This window comes from Typopeltis vanoorti, chromosome 14 (assembly GCF_054136105.1).
Source record: "Typopeltis vanoorti isolate ZY-2024b chromosome 14, IOZ_Tvanoo_1.0, whole genome shotgun sequence".
Classification (NCBI taxonomy): domain Eukaryota; kingdom Metazoa; phylum Arthropoda; class Arachnida; order Uropygi; family Thelyphonidae; genus Typopeltis; species Typopeltis vanoorti.
Genome location: NC_143562.1, coordinates 101,965,216 through 101,992,549, shown reverse-complemented (window position 1 = coordinate 101,992,549; position 27,334 = coordinate 101,965,216). Strand labels below are relative to the sequence as shown.

Here is a 27,334-nt window from a genome sequence, read left to right as displayed (position 1 = left end):
TGTGGCATTAACGCATGCGTCATATAGCATGCCATGAATTGTTGCGTGTTTATTTCAAACTATTCGGCACACGGTTGAACAGTGGCAGGCACACATAATTGGTTGATGGGCGCCATGATGCCCGCGGGCATAGGGTTGGGAACCCCTGCCTTAGAGAAAGCAACTGACACAATGAAAAAGGAAAAGTTGGTCTCCTTCTAGGGGATCTAAATAGTAGAATAAGAAATGAATGTCAGATATACAAAAATATTTTGTAAATCTGACAATTTGGAGAATTTGGAGAAAAGAGCAAAGCTAATAATAATGGCAAATACCTATTGAATTTCTGCTCAGGACATGGACTGGTTATTACTAACACAATGTTCTAACATAAAAATGTACACAAATTCACATGGAGAAAAGGAGCAAGGAATAAGAAAAGTCTCATTGATTATGCTATTGTTAATAGTGATGTTTTCTCACTGGTGCAGGACACTAGAGTATACAGAGGATTTGAAATTGGAAGTGATCACCATTTAGTCTTGAGCAGGATAAAATTGAATTTCATGTTGAAAAGAAGAACATGTAAGAAAGTTTTAAAGGGAATAAAAGTTGAGCAGTTTTCAGATGTGAACTAAAATACACAAATATTATTGAAGAAAATGTGAAAAAGGTTGAGAACAAACCTTGGAGATTCAGTGGCAAATCCTGAAGAGAACATTGACATTCAGCCAGAGAGGCATGTAGTGAGGTTGTCTGCAAGGATAGAAAAATCAGAACTCCATGGTAGACACAGGAAGTTAAAGAGGCAGTGAAGGAAAAGAAGAAAGCATATCAAAGTTTCTAGCAAATAAGTCAGCAAATAATCCAGCTTGTTCTTCACCAAGCTTTTCTTCCACAATTCTTAACTGTTTCTCAAGTATTCTTGTGTAAATCTTACCAGGAACACTCAGTAAGGAAATACCTCTGTAATTCTCACATTCAGTTTTATTTTCCTTTTTTATATTTGGGTACTATGAAAACTGTATGCCAATCATTTGGAATTCGCCCCTCTGTCCAGGCCTTCAACTATACAGTGCAGCCACTGTAAGACTTTTATACTTCCATACTTGAGTTTCTGGTCAAATATCATCTACTTCTGCTGCCTTTCTACATTTCAGGCTTTTGATGGCTTTTTCTACTTCAAGTAGGGATATGTATTTCTGACTGCATCCTTTTTGAGTATTTATCACTGTGCTGTCATCACTCCTTGTTTCATTTAGCAATTTTTAGAAGTAATTACTTCGTACTTCAAGGATATATTTTTCTCCAGTTTTCATGTTACTTTTATCGTCTCTAATTCCTTTTACAGTACTCTTTTCTCCATTTCTAAGCTTCTTCAATAATCTGCAGAATATCTTACCACCTTCTTGATATTTATTTTCTTATATGTTCTTCTTATAAGAAAATCTTACCAAAGTCTTCCCATGACTTTGTTTAGCTAGTTTTACATAGTGTTTGGCTTTCTTACATTTGTCTCTGTATTCTCTAAGAAAACAAGCTGACTTATTTGCCAAGAACTTTCAATGTGCTTTCTTCTTTTCCTTCACAGCCTCTTTAACTTCCTATGTCCACCATGGAGTTGTGATTTTTCTATCCTTACAGACAACCTCACCACATGCCTCTCTTGCTGAATCAATCAGTGTTTTCTTCAGGATATGCCACTGAATTTCCAAGGTTTGTTCTCATACTCTTTCATTTTTTCTTGAATAATGTTTATGTATTTTAGTCTACAGTTAATATCTTAAAGCTGGTCAACTTTTATTCACTTTAATATTTTCTTATATGTTTTTCTTTTCAATATGAAATTCAATTTTATCCTGCTCAAGACTAAATGGTATTCACTTCCAATTTGAAATCTCTGGTGTCCTGCACCAGGGAGAAAACATCACTATCAACAATAACAGTCAATGAAACTTTTCTTATTCCTTGCCTCTTCTGTCCATTTGAATTTGTGCACATTTTTATGTTGGAACATTGTTGTTAGTAAAAACCAGTCCATGTCTTGAGCAGAAATCCAACAGATATTTGTCATTATTATTAGCTTTGCTCTTTTCTTCAAATTTTCTCAAAATATTTTTGCATGCCTGACAATCATTTCCTTCTGTGCTATGTAGATCCCCAACAAGGACCAACTTTTCCTTTTTCGTTGTGTCAGTTACTTTCTCTAAAGCCTCAAACAGTTCCTCCACTTCTACCTTAGTAGAACCTTCTGTGGGACTATGCAAATAAATCTCATTGTCCAGTTCCCCATTTTGATATTTGAGACTTCGTGCCATTCAAGAAGATTAGCCTCATATTTAGTGTTGAATACTATGGCTACTGCTACTACTACTTTTCCTTGATTGTAAAGTAGTAGATAAAGATGACATTTCGTATTTATTGCTGAGAAAGATTTCGCCAATTTTTGTCTTTTTTGTTTCAGTCACCCTTATTATGTCGATCTAGTATTTATATAATTCCTCAGATAGCTCCATTTCTTTGCCATTCAGGCGTCTTATGTTGGTAGTGCTGATCTTGAACTCTGGTAATGTTGAATTGGAGTGTGTTTTAGGATTTGTTCCAGTAGCTGACGTTTCACTGTTTTCTCTGGTTCCCTGGCAAAAACGACAGGGGGGGGGTCTCTTGTTTAACCTGCTGACACCCCAGACATCATGAAATTCTGTCATGTTGTACCATCATTTTATATTTTGGTTTAAGCCAATAAGAATACAATTTGGTTGGCTAAATTCCAAACTAACAACCCATCCTCGTTTGTTCAGTATCCACGTAGATACCTAACAGGTTGCACCACAAAAAGGTGGGGATTGGGCATTAGGTCAAAAGCCCTGGTTGGTTCTCTGCATTCCTTTAAAGGCTATGTGGAGGTATCCTCTCAGTTATATTGCTTTTACCCTTAAGTACCCCAGAGACAAATGTAAGAAAGCTAGACACTGTGTCAAACTAGCTAACCACGTCATGGGAAGACTTTGATAAGAACATAGAAATAAATTTCAGGAAGGTGCAAGCTATTTTGGAGGTTGTTGAAAAAGCTCATAAATGGAGGAAAGAGTGCTGTAAAAGGAATTGAGATGATAAAGGTGACATGAAGACTGGAGAAAAAGATATCCTTGTTGAATGGAGTATTTACTTTGAAAAATTGCTAAATGAAAAAATCAGTGACAGCACAGGTAAAAAATTACTCAACAGACTATACAGGAATACATATCCATACTTGAAGTAGAAAAATCTATCAAAAGCCTGAAATGTGGAAAGGCAGCTGGAGTAGATGATATTTGAGCAGAAATGCTCAAGTATGGAGTTATAAAAGTCTTACAGTGGCTGCACTGTATAGTTCAGAAGGCCTGGACAGAGGGACGAATTCTAGATGATTGGAGTAGAGCTCTCATAGTGCCCATATATAAAAAGGGAAATAAAACTGAATGTGAGAATTACAGAGGTATTTCCTTACTGAGTGTTCCTTGTAAGATTTATTTTTTTATTTGAGAAACGGCTAAGAAAAAATGTGGAAGAGAAGCTTGATGGAAAAACAAGCTGGATTCAGGCCTAATAGTGTTTGTCAGGATTAATTTTCATTAGTCCCCATAATAATTACTCAACTTCCAACTACTTGTACTAATCTGCTAAAGCATATCTTCCACATCATCTCTCGCATCCCCTAGCCTATAGAATCATTGATTAGAGTCATGGCATGGTCTTGTTATCTCATTTAGTGGAGGCCAGAAGTGGTTTGAAAAAGTTCCATGTTTTTCGTCTATAGAGTTGGGTTTCTGGACTATACAAAAAATAAATTAAAAATTTATTATATTCAGATATTATATCAAATATTATATTTATTATAAAATTAATAAAAATAGAAAAAACCCTTAACTTATCCACAGTACAAATGTACTATAGACTTGTACAATCTTTTATGTGTGGAACCACATAAAAAAAGAAAATAATGTTTTTTGACAGTAATTTAGTGGAGCATTTGCTAGATGCTGCTAGTATATGCATGATAAAATTTCATAATAAAGGTGCAAGTGTTAGAAATTAACCAAGATATTCTGATTGTGATTTTCCTTTTTTACTGTGTTACAATGATGATTTTAAGCATTAGCTCTTGAACAAACTGTTGCTGCCAAGGGAGACTAAAATGGCTTTATATTTATGTAATCGCTTGTAATGTTTGTGCTGATGATTCTTATTTGTGGATAACTCATAATTAAACAGTTACTTTTTACAAAATTTTTTGCCAGTAATTTCTTGAAAGTTTGGAGTATTTATATTTTATTGTTTGATTGCTAAAATGTAAATATATGCTTAATATTATTGAGGATTTGCGCAAATGATTATGTATCAGAACTTAATGATTCACTTTTTTTTTTTTTTTAACCAGCTTTTAAAGTACATAAGTGCATTGTTTTTATATTTATTTATTTTTTGCATCCTATTCAAATATTGCTAATATATTAACACATTATTAATAACCAAAATGCATTAGAAATATACATTTTTTGTACATTGTGTGTCCTCTGGCATATAAAACTATAAAACTTGCATTTTTCACAGTGGGTTGATTCAAGCCTTCACAACAATAGGTAAAGCAGAGAAGGATCACCACTCCTCCTACTTCATTGTTGGAGTAATTCTGATCGTAATAGGGCTCTTATGGGTTGTTAAAGGTGTAGCAGGTTACATTTTGATAATAAAGGTAGAATAAAATTTCATATTTTATTATTCTGTCATGTTATGATAAACTATATAATATCTGATTTCTTAATTGACTACTCCAGACTGCTGATGGTCTTTTGGCTTAGTTCTGTAGTTGGTCATCCTAGGTACAGTGACAATTAGTTTTTTGGTCCATATTTATTACTGTTAAAAAATGGCAATCTCCTTCCTCACTTTTCTTTTTCCTGATAAATGCCATTATTTGAAATATTCAATATTCCTGGTATTCAAAACTATATCAGTATAAGATTTTGGATGTTGTCAGTTGAATTAAATTGTGCTATGTTTTAAAATATTCAAAATTTGCTTCCACGAATTGTGAAAAATATTTACAGTTAATTTGTTTTAGCATTTTATATTGAATGTTAAAATATTTGTTTTCAGTAAGTGATTTCAGTTCTTCAAATAAAAAGTTTTAAAGAGGAACGTGATATTTCAAAATTTTAAGAGGAACTATTAACACTTTTTTATGCTCATTTTTTTTAGTTTGTTGATTGTTTAAATTGAATGTTTTGGTTGGCATTTTGCTTTAAATTTATTATTATTATTATCAACACCTGACCTCCATGGAGTAAGAGACTCATCATGGGAGGTACTCACTATTGCATACAATGCTTATCCAACCTTGTCTTAAACTGATTTAATGTGTCCACATTCACAACACACTCAGGCAATGCATTCGACTCACCAACCACCCTCCATGCAAAGAACCTGCTTTTCACTCCTTTGCTCACACTCTCCCTATACAGTTTCCAGCAATGGCCTCTTGTTCATTTATACAGGTATCCCTTGCTTAACGTGGTTTTGCTTAATGCAGATTGATTTGATTATCGCAGCGAAATTAATTGCTGGAATCCCTTGATATACACGGCAAGAGTTTTGATTAATGCGTCTTCAAATTTACCATGTGAAATCATGCTCACGCTACGAGGCTGCTAGCCTCGTGGTCATCCAAATGCTCTTAATGATCTGTGCGAGAATGTGAAAGTTTTATTTTTCCCACCAAATATAGCATCATTGTTACAACCTATGGACATGGGAGTCATTGCAACTTTCAAAGCCTATTTTCTTAAAAAGACATTCTCAAAGGCAGTTGAAACAACAATGGGTGAAAATGCAGTTACGCTCCATGAATTTTGGAAAAAATTTAACATTAAACATGCAATTGAGAACATTCGTGACTCGTGGGATCAAGTGTCTTCTAGTTGCATGAAAGCTGTTTGGAAAAACCTTCTGCCAGAATGCGCTAATGACTTAGGTTGTTTTCAAAATCCTGTGACAACGTGGTGAAAGAAATCGTTGCAATTGGTGAAGACCTCGGTTTTGATGGTGTTGATGCAGAAGATGTTAAAGAATTATTGGATTCAAATTCAAAAGATTTCAGTGACAACGATCTTCTTGAAATTGAACAACGTACATATGGAGACAACAAACAAATGGAATGTGAAGATGAGGCTCCAAAGGAAATAACAGTCAAAAAACTGGATAGAATATTTTGCAGTTTAGAATCGCTTAAGCAGCAAGTAATGGATATGGATCCAGATGTTAATCGAAGAATGCTTGTTTATCAAGGTCTGGAGAGTCATTTTGCTTGTTATTGTAGAATTTATGCCAATAAGGGAAAAAACTAAACTGTTCAAACGACTCTTTATAACTTATTTTGATTAAAAAAAATTGCATTAACTAATATAGGTACAAGTATTTATTAAACATATACTTTGCATTCATTTTTTATCTTTCCTAAAAGAGTACCATATAAAACGAATTATTAATACAGTCATCAATCAGGGATGAATTGTACTTTTTACCATTGATTATTAGATTTGATTAACGCGATTTTGATATACGCGGTAACATCAAGGGATTAATTAAACGTGTCAATCGAGGGATACCTGTATTCATTTATATTCATTTAAAACTAACAGCAGCAATACAACTTAATGTAATGTAAAGGTAAATACAACAACATTTACATTGTAAATGTCATTGTATTTACAGGGATGAGCAGGTTACATTTTGATAATAAAGGTAGAATAAAATTTCATATTTGTATTATTCTGTCATGTATGTTATGATAAGCTATATAATATCTGATTTCTTAACTGACTACCCAGACTGCTGATGGTCTTTTGGCTTAGTTCTGTAGTTGGTCATCCTAGGTACAGTGATAATTAGTTTTTTGGTCCATATTTATTACTGTTAAAAAATGGCAATCTCCTTCCCCACTTTTTTTTTTCCTGATAAATGCCATTATTTGAAATATTCAATATTCCTGGTATTCGAAACTATATCAGTATAAAATTTTGGATGTTGTCAGTTGAATTAAATTGTGCTATGTTTTAAAATATTCAAAATTTGCTTCCAAAAATTATGAAAAATATTTACAGTTAATTGTTTTAGCATTTTATTGAATGTTAAATTTTTAGCATTTATATTGAATGTTAAAATAATTGTTTTCAGTAAGTGATTTCAATTCTTCAAATAAAAAGTTTTAAAGAGGAATGTTTTAAGGAACTATGACACTTTTTTATGCTCATTTTTTTTTAGTATGTTCATTGTTTAAATTGAATGTTTTGGATGGCATTTGCTTTAAATTTATATTCATTTAAAACTAACAGCAGCAATACAACTTAATGTAATGTAAATGTAAATACAACAACATTTACATTGTAAATGTCATTGTATTTACAGGGATGAGCAGGGGATTGTGGAGGTCTCAAGAAGAAAAGACTTTGGGAATGAGCAGGTAATTGGCAGGATTAAGGCAATATCATAGATATTGAGAAATCTATGATATTGCCTGAGTATAGAGTATAGGACTTTGGTAATAAATTTTTGTTGATGAAGGACTAAGGGAAGTCAAAACAGAAATTGCAGTGGTAGAACTGGTCATGGGAATGGATGATTGAAAGGTGAAAAGAAATTACACGAAAAGTATCAAGTTCATGCTATAAAGGTATCAATACATTAGGAAGGAAACAGGTTCTTCAGGCTAAACAGTTCTTTCAGTATGTTGTCAGTAATAGGTGAAATGATTGTGTAAGAATGAAATTGCTGGATGAAGAAGGTTGTTGAGCGAAAACTTTGGCAGTGTGTATCCTGGTAAATACCTTGACAGAATATAATTGGTGAATTAGTGCTACTCTCTCTTAGAATCCCAGGTACAGCAAGTCAAATTTTGCTGTTAATGATTCTTTGTAATAACGGTAGTGACTTAATACAGTACCCCACTTAAGGGTAATTGCCAAGACTCTCGATACAAGATTCTTTATAGTTCAGCTGAAAAGTAACACAAATATCAGTTCATTTTCCTATGACTGATGACAGCTATTATCACTGATACCACTCTCTGGGATCATTCGGCTAGTAGGCTTGGCTGCAAGAGTGAATGGTGGTGCAGTAAGTCTCCTTCCCCCATAGTCTGGGAATGTGGACTATGTATAGCCCTGGCGTTGCACTCCCTAGCACAGTCATTACTTGCTGGAGAATGGGTACCCATGTGTGGTTCTCGATCTGAACTAACTTTCTCCTGAGAGTGAATAATTTTTTATCCTCTAACTCATCAGGAGCCCTCAGCAATCCCCAACCATGTTCAGAAACCATTGAAATATCAACAGTAAACCGAAAAAAAAAATATCAGAAGCAACAACAATGATACCACTTTTCTTAATACCAATCAATAGGATAATGTCCACTTAGGAAAATGTCACCCGTCTTCACCAGGTAAGTTTGGAATGGTTGACAGGATTTCCAATATCTGTGAAGATACTCCATTGAAGAGATATTCTTATTGAAGTGACAACAGCAAAGAATTCCTTTATGCAACATCTATCAGGGGAAGGCCAATAATCATGGTTACTCCCCTCAAAACATTAAACTTTTCTGGAGGTGTAATATCAGAGTGGGACGTTCTCGATCTTCCTAATAAGGGGATCTATCTGAACTAAAGGACCAAGGGTGATGGTCATAAGAAAAATCCTCATATGTAGGGATATGCACCTAGTTCCCATCAAGAACATCACCTTTACCTTCAACACACCAAAAAAAGACCATCTGCCAAAGTTGGTTATCTCAGCTGTGCAGTATGGCTTTGTATCCCAAACCCTTTTCGCTGCTTTAAATGTCAAAAATATGATTATCCAACTGCCTGATGTGAAGATCATCATAATAAAGACTAAGAACAAAATGGTCTGTGAAGGAGATAATCTAATTTACTCCTAAACATGCCAAAGGTGGAAGGACAAAAAAGAAATCAAAAAAAATAAAAAGAGAGCAATACATTACTTAACCGGAGATCAAGAGGCAGTATACCACTTGCTAAAGTTACCATGTTGTGGTAACTTTAGCAAATAAATTTGCGGTAAGCAAATTTATTTGCTAAACCCTCTTATGTGGAGAAGGTGACTGTACAGAAAGTGTCAGTATGGACATTGACTCATGTCAATCCCACCTTCTCACAACTGCAACATCCCTGAAGTATAAGTTGCTTGTTGTCTCCTTAGAGTGGGGAGAGGAAAATAAAAGTGATATGGACTCACTTGAGGATATATTTTTAATAAATATGACTTCCACTCTTATTAAAAAAATAATGAAACATGTGCCACAGAAAAAACATGTCTCCCGACTCTTTAATAGATGCCTCATCAACATATGGATACCTCCATTCTCCCATAGGAAGATAAAACAATAAGAGGATTTTCATATAGTCCTAGTTCTCTACAGGGAGTCAAATTTGATGATATCCTGGATATTTTTCCTGATGAAGAAGAAATGATGGACACTGGCTGGCTACAATTTTCTAATATGAAGAAATTCAAAACTGAGACTAATGAAAATGAAACCTCTCAACATAGGAAGCCACCAAAAATAAATAATTAAAACATTTCTTCAGTGGAATTGTCTTGGATTCCATGAAAGCATTGACAGGAATTATAAACCAGTATGCTTCTGCATGCAGGAAACATTCCTGATGCCTGGGTGATGATCTGCCATTATGAAATGTAACCATCATTCATAAGGACAGGGAATAGGCCTATCTGCATATGAGTTGCCATCCTAGTGGGTCCACCCATTCTTCCAGCAAGTCCCCACTTAATGCTAATGTAGAGGAAGTTTGCATCCAACTTTCAGTTGGAATGCCTATAAAAGTATGCTGCATTTACCTTTCTCCTGCAACAGATATCTTTCAGGATGACCTCGATGGTATATTATAGTTATCACTCCACTTACTTTGAATGGAGGATTTAAATAGACTTCATCAGATAGTGCCTGAACAAACATTAAAGGAAGAGTTGTGGAGTGTATGATCAACAACAATAATCTCTCCTTTTTGAACACTGGAAGCAACACCTTCCACATGCCTGCCTGAACACTGCCATTGATTTAATTATCTGCTCATTCTTCCCCTTCGCACTGTTCAAGTGAGAAACTGAAGATATTTTTCTTTTTATAAAGATATTTATCTTTATGCTAATGCCAGGAATATCCAGAATAAGGGAGAGGAATTGGTGGCGCAGATAGCATCAGCCTGGCCAAAAATTATTGCGATCACTGAGACGTGGTTGACAGAAGGGGATATAATAACATGAATAGAAGTCGCTGGATATAGCATTTTTCGTCAGGATAGGAGGGGAATGTTGGTGGGGTACTTCTTATGATAAGTGATGACCTATGTCCTCTAAGAGTGGAGGCTTTGGAAGGAAGTGCGACAAATGATTTGGAGAGCGTATGGTGTGAGGTAGAGGTAGGCAAGACAGGCTATTTAGTGGGGTGTCGCTACAGACTCAGGAGCACAGAGGATGGGGACCAGGAGCTGTTTAGACAGCTAAGTTTGGCAAGTGCAAGAAGAATGATTGTTATGGGAGATTTTAACGACAGTAGTATAAATTGGAGAGAGGAAGATGCATGTAGCAATAGGGGAATGGAATTTCTAGAATTCTTGAGGGACAAATGTCTTAGGCAACATGTAACAGAGGGAACAAGAGGTTCAAGAGTTTTGGATTTGATTATAGTATCAGAAGATTTGATAATAACTGAGTTGGCATCTCTCCCACCAGTTGGAGAGAGAGTGACCATATGGTTTTGACTTGGAAAATGAATGGACATGCAGGTGTATCAAAGAGATGGGAACTTATGTGGAATTATAATGCAGGTGATTATAATAGTCTTAGACGTCATCTTTGGGAAGTTTCATGGAGGGAGGAATTGGAAGGCCGAGATATCATTAGTGCGTGGGAAATTGTGAAAGAATATTTGTTAGCAGCAATGGTAAGTTGTATACCACGAGTGAAGAAGAGGACACAATTTGGAGTAAAGTGGATGACAAACAATATTAAAAAGGAATTGCATGCGAAAAAGAGGCTATGGAAGAGATATAAGGAGACAGGTGAAGAGAAGATGCATGAAGAATATAAGACACAGGCCAGAAGAGTGACTAGTGTGGTAAGGAAAGCGAAACTGGAATATGAGAGGAGATTGGTCCTAAGATCCAAAGAAAATCGTAGAGAATTTTTTTAGTTATGTGGCCAGTAGGAGGAGAAATGACTGTGGAAGAACGATATTGTGGGATAAAAATGGGAATAGAGTGACTGATGCAGAGGACATAGTGGAATTGTTCAAAACACTTTATTGGAGTATTTCATCCCAGAGGAGTCAGTTTTAATGCTAGAGGGATAGGGGTGGTTCGAGGTTTAGAGGTACAGGAGGAGAGTGTGTTTCAGATACTGAGTACTCTGGATGTCAGTAAAAGCTGTGGGACTGGATGGTATTTCACCATGAGTTTTGAGAGAATGTGCTAGGGAACTGACAGCACCTTTAACCTGGCTTTTCAATGAAAGTCTGGCTTCGGCAAAGTTGCCCAGGGAATGGAAGGAAGGTAAGATAGTGCCATTGCATAAGGGTGGTAACAGACTGGAAGTGTCTAATTATAGGCCAGTCTGTGTGTCATCAGTAGTTGTTAAGATCTTGGAGAAAGTAGTGAGGGACCGTATATTGTGAAAGGGCGCTCTTGTTTAGCAATATGCTAGCCTTTTATAATAAAGTTACAAGAACATTAGATGAGGGAAAGGCATATACTGCAATTTTCTTAGACTTAGCGAAGGCATTTGACAGGATGCCACGTGATAAGCTGATATTTAAGTTGCAGCACATGGATCTGGATGTCAGATTGGTCAACTGGATTCACAGGTCTCAGTACTAGGACCTATATTGTTTAACCTTTATATCAATGACATTGCCAATGGATTGCAAGGGGATATTCAGTTTTTTGCGGATGATGCGAAGCTGGGAAGGATTATTAGTAATAGTGCAGATGTGGTAGCCCTGCAAGAGGATTTATATAAGCTAGATAGATAGGCAAATGAATGGGGGTATCAGTTTAATGCAGCAAACTGTAAGGTCTTGAGGTTTGGGAAACATCTATGGGATGCTAAATTAACTGTGGAAAGGATACAAAGACGGATGACAAAGATGGTTTCAGGACTGTACAAGCATAGTTATGAGGATCGGCTGAGGGAATGTGGACTGCAGAGTTTGGTGGATAGAAGGAGAGGTGATATGATTGAGACTTTTAAACTGTTGAGAGGTGGTTACAGGGTTGACACTGGGGAGTTCTTTCGCTTGGTTGAACAGCGGGAAGGAGTGATGACAAGAGGCCATCCCTGGAAGTTACGAAAGGAAACTGTGAGCAGGAGGGTAAGGAGTGGTTTCTTTGTGTGGAGGGTGGTTGAGCCGTGGAATGCATTACCTGATGGAGTGGTGGGAGCGAGAACGGTCAATGAGTTTAAGGAGTGGTATGATAGACTTTGTGTTTCTTAGGGGGGGGGGACCTCCCCTCGATGAGTCTTGACAGACTTTATGTTCTTAGGAAGGACCTCCCACGATGAGTCTTTTGACTCCATGGAGGCCTGAATAATAATAATAATATCTTGTTTGGCATTAAATACACTTCTGCATGCATTTCCAGCTCTTTCAAGCTTTCAGAATTGAATACTTGGATTTGAACTACACTGATAGTTCAAAATCAGAGGCTCCAGTTGGATATTCTTCTCAGACAGCACAATTGCGCTAGAATATAACAACTTTACTGATGAGCTGTATGCTGTAGAGCTTGCATTAAACTACATAAGATTTTATTGCTGAAAGGAGCATAACATATACAGATTCGCAGAGTTCTGTACAGGTGGTAAGAAGTCTAAAATTACAGAAATATCCAGTGCACTTGGATGTATGCTTTTGCTGGATTCCAAGCCATTGGGGTTTAGGAAAACAAGTCTGCAGATACTGCAGCTAGGTTCAGCTCATGTATCAAACTTTCACCACCTACCTATACCCTCCACCCAATTACAGGCAAATAATAAGACAAACTTTTATTTCAGTGGCAGTCATTATGGAGTAGAGGTCAATAATATGCTCTTTTGAATCAAGCCTGGGTTAAATTGTATCAGTCCAGTCTACACAGGGTCTGTAAAGAAGAAATTATTCTTTCTTTCTGGGCTCTGCATAGTTAATAGCCATTTTGCACTCCTTTCTATTGGGGGTGTGATGACATGCCTCTGTGTGAATTCTGTTATACAAGACTAACCATTCATATTAATTGACTGCCCTCATTTTGTCAATGAGTGCAGTGGTCATAATCTATCTTGAGTCGTACACACTCAAACAGATTTTATTAGACTTATCATTTGTCTTGTTTGTTTTTAAAGTTTAACAGAAAATCAATATTTTTCACTGTATATAGGCTGTTTACATTATTTTTATTTATACAATGTTCTTTTTTGTATATGGACTTTTAATATCTACTTTATCTTTGTTTTACAAACTTTTTTTTGCACTTGTTTTTATAGACATTTTTTAAACGTGCCTTCTCTACACCTTTTTACACTTATTTCTTGTACACTTTTTTTACAACCACCTTTTTATACATTCTTATCTATACCAGTTTGTGTTTTTCTTTACTTATCAAGTTGATCTTTACTGGAGCAGTATGAAGCCATATCTGTCCTTCACCATAAAACCAAAACAAACAGTGTGTTAAAAATGTCCATTTGCCATTCTGGATGATGGTAAACTAGTATCTGGATCTGCACCTAAGTTAAAAAATTATCTGCAGAATACTTGCATTGCTAAGTTGACATCAAAGTTTTATAAACATAGGTACAGATAAATATAAATTAGCAAGAAAATGTAAAACATCTTATTAATAAGAATTTATTTATTAATTTGCAATAAATATACTGCAAAGTAGTACAAGAAAGCTGTCATTAGCATATAAGTGTCAGTATTAATTGAGAAGGAGAATTTGCTGTCGTTTAACTTGATCAAAATTATGTCTAAAACAACTATGGATATGATGCTAGTACATTATGTCTGTTAAGTATTGTGTGTGAGTGAGTTGAGTGGTCAACACGTTCATTGCCATATCATTGCCATATTCATTGCCATATCAAGTGTTGCGAGTTCTCACCAAACGGCCAATCACGTGTTATCGCGTAGACATCGCTAACTAAATAAAAAAATAAAAAAAATTTGGCCACCACACGAAATTCCAATTTTCTGCTTGGCAATGAACGTGTTAATGTAATGTACCTGCTCTTCAACTAACAGGCTATGGGTTTGCTTCTCACCTTACAAATAGAGGTTTATAATTGTCTGGGCAGTGAACTCCATGACCCAATGTGAAACTACCATCCCACTTATTAGAGGTCTGAAGTGACTTGAAAAGGTTCCATATTTGGTCAGGGTTTCTGGACTACAGTTGACCCTTGAAGAACATGGGTTTGAACTGCGTGGGTCCAATTAACGTGGCTTTTTTTGAATAAATATATTGGAATTTTTTTTTGGAGATTTGCAACAATTTGAAAAAAACTCACTGACGAACTGCATAGCCCAGAAATATCAAAAAAAATTAGGTATATTATGAATGCATAAAATATATGTAGTAAATGATAAAATAGAGTATACACAAATCTATTATAAAAAGTTAAAAGTTTTCTGTATACAACCCCTTACCAACTTTTCCAAAATCTTCCCAACCAACCCACAGATACTGTTAGGTGTTAATAGGTAGACGCATCAGTCTTTTTACCACCCTTGTGCAGTGGGATTATCATACATTTCCTTCATCTATGGAATAGAATTTCCATTCTCCCTGTTCTGAGACTCAAATTATATAGAGTGGTCAAAGGAACAAGGCCTAGTCATATATTATTATTATTGAAGGTATCTTAGTGGAGTAAAAAGACTCATTATGGAAGATCCATTATTCACATATGCCATCTCTGGCAACCCATTCACCACCCTGCAAGCAAAAAATCTTACTAACCCACACTCTTACACAATTTCATGGGCATTCCTAATTCCCTTTCTTCCTGCCATGTACTGAAATTAAAAAAGTCTAGTGTCAATCCCATCAAATTCCTTTAATGACTGATATTATTGTATGGGCATCTCCATGGAGTATGAAGACTCATCGCTGGAGAACCAAACAATCCACACAATCTATCTTAACTCTCCTTGAACTCATTAACAGACCAAGCACTCACAACTGACCATGGCAACCAATTCCATTCATTCACAAATTTCCTAGTGAAAAATCTAGTCCTCACACCCCTACTAATCACACTTTTATTGAATTTCCAGGGATGATCCCTTGTTCTGGTCTCCTCTAGCTAAGTGCCAAAACATTTCCCCTGCATCAATCCTGTAAAACCCTTTTAAGCAACTTAAATGTTTCTATCATATTATATCCCTTCTTTTTCACCTATCAATCATTAACATTACCATCTTACTCACCTCTGAATCCTCTCCACCACTTACTCATCCCCAGGAAACCCAGATAACTAGACCTGAGCTCAGTAATCCAGATGTGGTCATATCAAAGCTTTATAAAGATCAACGATATCATAACTCCATTATCTCTTCTTGTTTGTGTTCTTCAATAACCAAGTAATCTGTGAGCTACCCTGGCTACTTCAGCAATATATGCCCTCTAAATTTCAACTCTATCTATTACTATCCCCAAATCGATGGCTTCATCAGTTTCCTAGAATACAATTCAATCTATGTAGTACACAGCTTGTAATCTTTTTATCCATAACTTTCCACTTTTCCACATTAAGCTGGCATCCATTATTTTTTGTCCACACTGTCATCATATTGAAATCATCTTGAAAGCTCTCTACATCATGTTGATTAACTGTTATGCTTCCCAATTTTGCATCATCAACAAACAACTACATATTTCCTTGTAAATAATTTCCTCTACCATTTGTGTACAAAATAAACAGTAATGGTCCAAGCCATTTCCATTTGTTGCAATTTAGACAACAGAGCTTCGTGTGTTATCCTGTCAAATGCTTTTGTAAAATCTATCAGTATCATCGTGTAGCCAAACCCTTTATCCAACTCAACTCTCACTCGATAAAAAAAAGTTAGTAGATTACTTAGGCATGATTATCCCTTCACAAAGCCATGCTTTCCCTCATAGTGTAATATTGTTATAAATTGAATATAAAATGAACATGAAACTCGTAATTTCATATAATAATACCAGTTAGGGTTACAAGCTAGTTTGTGACATTTGTCTGCTGTACTCTTATCACCTGTAAGTCTACAAATGATTGATAGCTGTGAATTCGGCTGCTAGTGATTACAGTAAAATCCTCTTTTTTACATTTTCCAGGAAAAAAAGTGTAAATGGAAAAAAGTGTAAATAGCAGGAAATGTAAAAAAACATTACACTTTCCAGGGGACTGATGGAAAAAAAGTGTAAATAGCAGGAAATGTAAAAAAAACATTAAAAAAGGCTAAAAGATGACTTACTGCTAGTATGTGACTACATACTAGATTACAAAGTTTAATAACTGAAAATAAATGAATTTACAATTACTTACATTTATCTATTTAAAAATCTTTAATTGTTGATTGTTTTTGCTTTTTCTACGCTCTTATAAGTTCCACCTGCCTCTCCACAGTGTATAAGGCATTAAATGCCCCATCGTCTCCTGATGCACTTGCAATATACTGCCTCAAAACAGAGATAGCTTTCATTGCTTCTTTACTAGTAGGGATGGTAGGGTCTTCTTCAATCGCTTCTTCTTCTTCACCAAGGCGGTTGGAAAGGATGGCTTTTACACTTGGTACCGTTGATGTGATCACACCAGCATCAACATCCACATAGTCTTGAAATGAGGAAGACTCATCCATCACATACCAGTTGTTCGGATCTGACATATCTTCTTATTCCTCCTGTAGTTGTTCCTCCTCTTCCACAAACGTAACTTCTGCCGTCCAGAAACAGTTGGATATGGTTTCAGGAGTAACATGCAACCATGCTTTGGCCACATAATGCATGGCATCAAGGATTGACATGGTCATTTGTTTTGGGTCCATACCATTATCATGCATAAACACAGCTTTTTCAACAAGCATTTTGCTATATTTCCATTTAAATGCATGGATGATGCCCAGGTCTAATGCTGAAGCTCACTTGTACAGTTAGGGAGAAAGAAGACTAATCTAATGTTTCTGAGCTGCAGATCTCCAGGGTGTGCAGGACATTTGTCTAGCAGTAGTAGTATTTTGCAGTGATTTGCCCCTGGAGATTTAGCATCCAGAGCATACATGGTGGATGTGAAGATGCTGCTGGTCATCCATGCTGTGCGGCATCATACTTAGTAAGCAGATTTTTCACATTCTTAAAACGCTTTGGCTTTTTAAATTTACCAATTACCATTGGAGATCATTTTTCTGATTTATCAGCATTGACCATGAGCAAAACAGTTACCCTCTGCTTGCTGAGTTTTCCACCGTGACACCTCTCCTTTAAAACACAATGTTTTACTTGACAGAATGTTATAAAAGAGCCCAGTTTCATCAACGTTGAAAATAGTTTTCGGTTCGTAGTCCTGAATAATAGTCTTTAGTTCATGTTTCCACTGGTTTACAGTTTCCCCTGCAACACTTACTTTCTCCACACACTTGATTATACACAATATTGTGACGAGTCTTGAAACGATCAATCCATCCATTTGACGCAGTAAAACCATTAATCCCCAACCTCACAGCAAATTCAAGGGCTTTCGCTTGGAATATAGTAGCATCGATAGGAATACTCAACACTCTTTCTGAAACAGACCACTGTGCCACAAGTTTATCCAATTCATCGTATGTCGATGCCCGGATATATTTTTGTTTTTTTGACATAGAGCCAGATTGCTATACATGACATGTTTTTCACTATCATGTTCAAAATGGACATGGAGAGTCCAAGATCTTTTGCTAATTGCACACGTGTTCCGGCATGCCAATCTACACGTCACAGAATTGCCATCTTTTCTTCTACCGCAATATATTTTCTGTCTTTTTTCTCCATGTTACTAACATGGATCAACCACCACCACAACTTGAAAGAACTATCACATGCTAAATTACGTAGCAGAAATTCTTCAATATCAATTCGTACTCTGATTGAAAAATCAAGGTATCGCTCATCACTACATCACTGCTGCAAGCGTGCAAGTCACTATGATGGCAGAAACGAAACTACAGCTGAAAGCAATATAGTTTCGTTTCTGCCATTCCGAAAACAGAAATCGATTTGAATGAGAGGAAATCAATTCGAAAATCAGTGTTGCCACCTGGTAAAAAAATGCAAATCAAGGGAAATAACGTCCACATCAAGTTGTTAATGGTGGGGAAACAATACATCGTAAGAATAGGCCTTAAGATAGGAACAACGGAAAATGACACAAATGGCAGGAAAACGTAAATTGCGGGAACGTAAAAATGGGGTTTTACTGTATATAGTTTTAACAAGTATTATTAGGCAATGTAATTAGCTGAAGCATTTTTTATGACTTGACTTGATTTGATTAAAGCAACTTTTGAATTTGAATATTTGATAATCTTTTGTTATTTGTTAGTGATTTATATTTTTTAATTTTTTTCAAGAATCATATTTTACAAAATACTACATAAACCTTACTTAAATTAAGGGGATATTGAATCCCACATAGTTTTAAAACCGAATAAGAAACTCAAAGATTGGAATCAGGGAGTTTCTTGCCGAATATAGTAAACTATAAAGTATCGGCGGACACTAGCGTTAGCCAATGCAAGTGATCCTAGTACATAGTACATTACTGGGCAACTCGTTGCAAAGGTGGAGGAAGAAGTTCAGATCGCTATTCTTAGGTATTTTCCATAATGTAAAAACACATTTCTTAGGAAATGTATGCTGTTATTACATTATGGAGGGAGGTCACTACCCAGACCGGTTTCAGCCTTTTTTGAGGCTTCATCAGTGAGCAGCTAGACCTAATACCATAGTGTATAGCGAAAAGAACTTATGTACTTTGCGAACGAGTTTTCCAAACAGGTGCAACCATTAATCCCACATAGTTTTAAAACCGAATAAGAAACTCAAAGATTGGAATCAGGGAGTTTACATAAACCTATTTTAGATTTTCATTAAATCAGGTTTTTTTTATTAACTGAGAACTCTTAATATAAACTTGTTCCTTTCAGTTGGAAATCAGTTTATGGAAGTTAAATTTTAATTCAAAAGAAAAGAATATTAATTGAATAGTAGGCTTCTTAGTACATTGAAATATGTCATAAACGAAGTTAATTTAGCATAGAAAAAACTATCATAGCTGTAATATTTTAGGACTAGTAATTATGCATTTAAATGTATGACAAACCACAAAGGTTATTATTTAAATTAAGATTTGGAAAACAGAAACCTGGAGCATTTTTACTGTTAGTTACATGCAAGACATATAAACATAAGAGGGTGGTCTGAAAAGTTTTCGGCTGCGACCATAGATGACAACATTGTCAGCAAGATTTTTTTTTTTCTAAGTGAAATTGCAAGTCATTATATCATTGACTTGCTCATTCTATCAAGTAGTTTGCTTTATACAGCTGTCTGAAGCATAAGTGTTGTCTGTATCCCTTGAAATGGATAAAATTGAGTATCGTGTCGTTATAAAATTCTTTGTAAAAGAAGGTTTAACACCAAAAGAAATTTATTCAAAGTTCATAAAAGTTTATGGGTACTCTTCTCCTTTGTTTTCGACAATTAAGAAATGGGCTGCCGAGTTTAAATGTGGTTGTACCAGCCTTGAAGATGATTCATGTGAAGGATGTCCAAAAAGTGTAACAACACCAGAAATCATTGATCAAGTGCACGATATGGTATTGGATGACTGGCAAGTCAAAGTGCATGAAATTGCTGAGACTATAGGCATTTCAAAAGAACATGTAGGATATATTTTGCATGAAGAATTGTATATGAAAAAGCTAGATGGGTACCGTGCTTGCGCACAGCACATCAAAAACATACTCATGAAAATCTCTGAACAGTGCTTAGAGCATTGGATGAGACTTGGATTCACCATTACACATCAGAATCCAAACAGCATTCAAAACAGAGGACAGAAGCTGGTTGTTCAGCACCAAAGAAGACAAAATCGGTTCCATCAGCAGGAAAGGTCATCGCATCGGTGTTTTGGGGTGCTAAAGGCGTTTTTTTTTTATTAATTATCTTGAAAAGGATAAAACAATAACTGGGGAATATTATTTTGATATTTTAACCAGACTAGACGGAAAAATTTGTAAGAAAAGACCCGGTTTGTAGAAGAAAAAAATCATCTTTCATCAGGACAATGCACCCGCCCACAAAGGTGTTTTGGCAGTGGGAAAATTCAGGGATCTTCACTATGAATTGTTGGAACATCCACCCTGTTCCCCAGATTTGGCTCTGTCTGACTACTATCTCTTCCCAAAACTAAAACTCTTCTTCTCTGGTCAGCGTTTTTCTTCGAATCAAGAGGTGATTGCTGCAGTAGAGGGGTATTTTGCAGATCTTACTGAGAACCACTACAGGGATGGGATAATGGCGCTGGATCATCACTGGAATAAATGTATTAGTCTTAAGCGAGATTATGTTGATAAATAAAAATTATAAATTTGTTTTTTCATTGTTAGGCTGAGAACCTTTCAGACAACCCTATATTATTCTCACTTCATGTTGTGCTCTTGCAAAATTTTTACATCTGAAACCAGATATATTTTTAAAGTGAGAAGAGCTAGAAAAACTACTTTAATTATTTAATGTTTAGATTTTTATTGGTCATAGGAAGTTTTGCAAAGTAAAGATGTTTTAGATGAATAAACTTTCTCATTGTACAGTGCGAATGTCAAGTTAAATTATAACACTTTATTGTTGTTTTGAATTGGTATAGGGCTTCCATTGTAAGAATGTTAAGTAATGTTCCAAAGTCCTCTTTCAACTTAACACAAGAATTATCATATGGTTGTGACTGATTTTGCATCCATAAAATAAAGTGCATTAAAGATGGATCTAATTTAACTTTATTAGACAGGTAGTAGGATGCATAGTATTGCAATATATTTGCAACTATGCAGTGGCATTATCTATCTGCCACAAGAAGTGAGTCATTCTAGTTTGGCTCACTGTAGGCTGTGTTCTGTTAATAAAATTTGTTAATTTAAAAATAAATGTATTTTTAAATTAATTTGAAAATAATAACTGTCAATGCTTCCAAAACCAAATTTGAAAGAGAAAAAAGCAGGAAATTTGCAGCCTATCATAACGGTAGTCAGCCCTTTTGTCTCATGCTAAAGCAATTGGTCGTGACTTTTGCCCAACACTATTCTCACCGCTATCATACCCATATGGCTCTATTCAATCAGCACGCACAGAAAAAGTCAATCTCTTCACATTTTGCCTCCAATACACTTAACTGGCAATGGTAAATCCCCCCCCCCCCCAACCATTCCAAATGCCCAAATCTTCATCTTGATGGCATTCCTCCAGTTGTCTTGAAGGTTGGTGCACTAGAACTAACTTATCCTATGTCGCCTATATACTCCACTGGTATCTATCCCACAGCCTGGAAATTGGCCTATATTCAACCCATTTCCAAAAAAGGGCAACAAATCACTGCTGTCAAACTACCACATTATCTCACTCACCTCAGTCTTATCTAAAGTAATGGAGAGAAGCATCAATTCCCAGGCTCCTACACTACTTTGAAGATACCCAGCTAATAAATGATCACCAGTATGGATTCCTTTGCTGCCGATCACCAGGAAATCTACTTACATATATCACCCATCCCTGGATAAATACCATGCAGAAGTTTTCCCAACTATAAGTTGCATGATATCTCCAAAGCTTTTGATCAAGTCTGGCACAAAGGCTTACTGAGCAAACTCTTATCATTTGGTCTGTTCTTAGGACTTCTCTAGTTGGATTGCCAGCTTTCTGTCTGTGGATGCACATGATGTGTGATGGTGGATGGTTTCTTATCCTCTCACCATTCAACTAATGCTGGTGTTCCATGAGATTCTGTTCTCTCATCAACCTTCTCCGTAGTGCAATTGGAGGAACGATGGTACGTTGCGCCCTTCGATTAGAAAAGTCTAAGTTCGATTCTCTTCCTCACGGGAGGAATTTATATGGACTTTTTCAATTAAAGATGAGTTAGCCGATCTCATACGGAGGTAGCAGGGTTTTTTTCTCCCGGAAACTCGGATTTTTCATCCTGCATACAGACAAATCAGCCCTTCAGAACATACGCAATTTACAGACAAAAAATACTAGCTGTGGTGGTGGTTGTGGGCAGTAGATGACATTGATGTAGGTGATTGGTAGTAGAGATTCTGTGTAGTAGTGGAGACAGAGAGTTGTACAGTAGGTGTCCTCCCGCGATGAGTCTTCAGACTCCTTGAGGTGTCACGAATAATAATAATAATGATATCAATGACCTACTTCACTTGACCTCCAATCCATTACAGTTTTGCAGATGACAGCACATTGCACTCCTCCCTTTCATTTGATAAACCTTACTCTTCACAACTCACCTCAACATACAGAACATCAGCCACCACTGCCCTCAATTCTGATATACAAGCCATCCTCCAATGAGGTTCAGATAACATCGTCAATTTGCATGCTAGTAAAACCCAGTTCTGTCAGATTTTTCACAAAGAAGACTAATTTTCTCTCAGTATTATTTTTTAGAACTCTCAAATGTCTGGACAAGGTGAGATTTCTCTTCTTGGAATAACCATGACATCAGCCCTCTCCTGTCATAAACACAGCACAGTCATTGCATTCTCAGCTTTTAAAAAAACTGGGATTTTGCTGAAGATGTTACTTCATCTCTGAATACAAATTGCAAATCTGTCCAGCTATTGATTACTGCTCTCACATTTGGAGTGCTAAGAGCTTCTTCAAAATGCTTGACTCAATACAGAGGAGAGCAATTAAATTTATTAATAACCCATCTCTTACTCCTCCCACTTTTCACACAAGTTTTTGATTTATGCATTATCTATAAACATTTCCATGTTCATCTGAAATAGCATCAATAATTCCCCCACTTAGTACTAAGTCTATTGGAATATGTGTAGCTGCCACCCGACATCCCTTTGCAGTACACCTTGAAACCCACAGAACAAGTTTCTTTTCCTCCTCCTTCACCTGTTACTGTATTGTAGAACAAGTCTTCCCCTGATGTGTTTCCTAAAGAATATAATATATAAGCTTTTAAATGAAATGTAAACAGGTTTCTCCTTTCCCAACTATAGGTTGATTAACCAACCTCTCATGTATGGACTCAACAAAAGTTCTCCACAACAAGACTCAGAACTGCTCCTATACTTAGTACCATTTCAGTTTAAAAAAAAAAAAACTTTCAAGGGATTATATAAATTAAGCAGATATTAAATCCAACATCATTTCAAAGCTGAATGATGTTGGATTTAATATCCACTTAATTTATATAATTTTGCATCACCAAAATGAAGCCTTTGGCTCTTTATTTTAGTAAATACTTTCAAGGGAAGTTGTTAAATAACTGGATGGACACTCATCAATATTGCTTGAACATTGATCACTGTATACGTGACGCATATAAATTGGTTTTTATATTTTTTCTAAATGTTATACTTTTTATTAATACATTCTGTTAACTCTGTCTGTCTGGCTGTTTTGTATGGATCAAATTCAGTCAAGCAATGATTGGAAATCATAATGAAAATGAAGAAATTATTTTATTCATTTTTTTTTATTAGATAGATGTTGTGCAATGCCATAATAAAAATCTTTGTAAGGGAATTTTTATATTTTTCTTACAAAAAAAAACATGAACATAATTCTTTGATGAATTAAGATGCATTCATATTCAACTTGCTATGTTATTATCTTAAAAACAAACTATTGCTTAGCATGTATGGGTGCATTTTTTTTTTTTTAGTGTAATTAATAATGCTTTGCTTTGTTTTTTCTAATAGTGGAGTTGTAACTGCTTTTCATGTTCTAAGGCATGCTAAACTTATAAAGATTACTGTTTCTCTGGTAGCTATCCTGAATGTTATCTCTGCTGTGCTTTGCTTATGCACATATTTTAAGGTATTCTTTAAGTAAATATTCACCTTCAGTGCTAAAATTTATAAAAATTGCTAATAGCATTCAAGAAAAGAAAAAACCTCTTGAATGAATTTTGTTTTGTGTGTATGTGCATGATGTGAAATTAACTGAATTTTAGTATTCATTGTTAATCAAAGAAAAGGTCAATGTATTAATCAGTAGATAATGAGAAGTAATTTCTTAATATAACTACACTATTTGGAAAGAAGTCAATGGTTGCCATAGTATGAGGAGCAAACAGACAGCCATGGAACCCACTTTAATAAGATGTAGGACTTCTTTTTTTTTGCTGCGATGACTGCAGCAGTCCTACGGGGCATTCTTTCCATGAGTGTATGATAGCGATCCATGGGAATTTTGGACCATTCTTCCTTTAGGTATGTAATGAGGTCCCGGACTGTTGTGGGAGCTGTCTCTTGACCTCACCTGATGCTCCAGTTCATCCCACAGATGTTCAGTTGGATTGAGATCAGGGCTCTATGGAGGCCAGTCAAGTGTGATGATGTTCATGTTCTCAAACCATGCACTTAGAGCAGAATATTTATGACATGGTGCATTGTCTTGTTAAAAGAGACAGTGATCTATTCTGTAGAAATGCCACAAGGTAGAAAGCATTGCATTGTCCAGAATTTTCAGATTCGACATTTGCGGTACCACGAACAGAGATCCAAGGTCAAACCCAGAAAAACAGGACCATATCATGACACCACCATCTCCAAATTTCATAGTTGGTTACGCAGTCTGGTAAGAGACATTCACCTGGCATCTGCCACACCATCCATCTACTCAGTAAAGGGTGCAGCTTGATTTGTCACTTCATGACACAGTTTTCCAAGCTTCTATTGCCCTCTCATGCTCTTTGCACCACTGAAAATGACACTGCATGCTGGTTTGGGTAATGTGGGGACTTTTATATTGCAATCCTGATATTGAAAGCCATGTTGTGAGCCTCGGTTCTGAATGCTTTTGTGCTCCAGTTGATGCCTAGAACTTTGGCATTCAATGTGCCGGTCGACGAATGGCTGTTTTATATATTATCCTTTGTAGCACCCTACAGTCACATTTGGTGAGTGTGGCAGGTCATCCCTTGCAGGTAGCACTTGCAGTTGACTGCTTGATACCTCCATCTCAGTATGGTAGCACTGATTGTTGACTTGAGATGGCCTAATTTGTTCACTAACAGATAGGCCTGCAGCACATGACATCCTATTACAATGCCTCTTTCAAACTGTCAGTTCCCTTCTTGCAGCCATTTCACCCAGACACAATTGCACTGACTTGGGAGCATTGTATTCTTCCAATTTATACTGGCTATAAACATGTGATTTGTTGCATGGCCCAATGCACCTTGCCCATGGAGGGTGCAAGGTGCATTGTTGGTGTCTGTTGATGTCTTTCCAAGCAGTGTATGCATGCCTAACTTTTATAAAATAATACAGCAGTATCTCAAGTAGTGTGGTTAATGCAAGCCAAAAACATTAAGTATTAATTGACACTGCCCTAAGAAGATAATTATTATAACAGTATATATATATCAGGTTTCCATGTAATATGCTCTGAACAAATAATTACTGAATTGATTTGAAAAACAAACAACTAATCAGATATCTTTAACAGGCATTATTTGATGTAACGAAACAATTTAACATGATTAAATGGTTCATTGAATCGGAGGTTATATTATTATACCAAGATGCAGAGCATGTAACATGTTTGCTGCCAACTGCGAGTATACTTGTAGTTGGTATATGAGCGTCACAAGCCAACTACGAATATACTCCTATGTTGATTACTGACCTCCTATGCCAAGCATGAGTTAACCTGTAGTATAAGCACCTTAATTTGGACCCTTGGCTTGTGAGTAAAACCGAGAGTACGTCTGGGGGCTTGGTAGAAGGAAAATAATTTCAGCAAAAGTATAGTATATTATATATGAGCCTCACAAGCCAACTACGAATATACTTGTATGTCAATTACTGACCTCATATGCCAAGCACGAGTTAATATAGTATAACCCATAATTTGTAAATCAAATTACGAATGGTACACTTTAAAACAATTTTCCACACACAATGGTGGTTTTTTTCTGGCACACAGCACAATAATAATAACATGTTTCCCATCATTTATTTATTTTAATTTACGTGCTTCGATATTACTCGTACTGACCTTGAAGAAGTGAAAGTGGTGTGTGGTAACAAACTATGCCTGAGGAGCATGGCAGCGAACGTGTTAAGAATGCTTTTATGATGCTCAGAAACACTTCCTTCCTTAATCATGTAACACATTGCTGCTCTAATGCAGTGAATAACTATTAATGTAAACTATAATCAATATAATTGCTTTCTGCTGAAATTACAAAGAATGCATTACAATACATTTAACACTTACAAGCTGCATTATAGTGAAACCCATGCTATTTGCAATGCAGTATTATAGGTATTATTTCTGGGAAAATTCAACACGACACAAGCACACCAAAGACAGAAACACCAAGCCGACATGATATAGCCTCCACTTCTCCCATGAATTCCAAAGACGGAGCACTGTTGAAACGGTTCTCACCCCTTTACTTCCACCCTGACTTTTTCCCATCAAAAAAAGGGGCGCTCCTAAATGAAAGTAGGCTATATTAGCCATAACAATAACAGTATTGTATATGTAGAAATAATAAATTTAGTTTAATCCTTTATCCAAGTGTGAGCAAACAAAGTTTGTGCCTGAAAATATTTTCAGGACTGGGGTAAGGTAGTACAACACTGGGCAACTCGTAGCAAAGGTGGACCAAGCTAACAATCACTCCTATACCAGTATCTCCCATAATGCAAAACACATCTCCTTGCGGTTTTGTATAATGTTATGCATTAAGGGAAGGGCCACTACTCAGACTTTATCGAGGTCTCTTCAGTGGGAGCCAGGCCCAACAGTGGAGATACTAGGCAGAAGAAATGGCGAGAAGAAATTACCTATAGGAGTTGTTAAAAGATGTGCCATCTTTTTTTTTTTTTAAATTACTCTGGATTTAGAGAAATATGTTTGAAAGTTTATTTTTCATTTGGTTAGACTATAATAAATTTAGTTTAATCCTTTATCCAAGTGAGCAAACAAAGTTTACGCCTGAAAATATCTTCAGGACTG

The 27,334-nt window shown here is 36.0% G+C and overlaps 1 protein-coding gene across 3 annotated transcripts in view; it reads left to right on the top strand.

The window, feature by feature from the left end:
• Nucleotides 1-27,334, top strand: part of LOC150099806 (secretory carrier-associated membrane protein 1-like) — a 244,097-nt gene that overhangs the window by 196,841 nt on the left and 19,922 nt on the right. For 2 of the 3 annotated variants that reach the window (XM_090403729.1, XM_090403728.1), the window contains exon 8: nt 4,573-4,714. The exons of the other annotated variant lie outside the window; for it this stretch is intronic. In XM_090403729.1, coding sequence (XP_090259855.1) covers nt 4,573-4,714 — 142 coding nt within the window. The remainder of the gene's footprint in view (nt 1-4,572; nt 4,715-27,334) is intronic. 3 annotated transcript variants of the gene reach the window in all.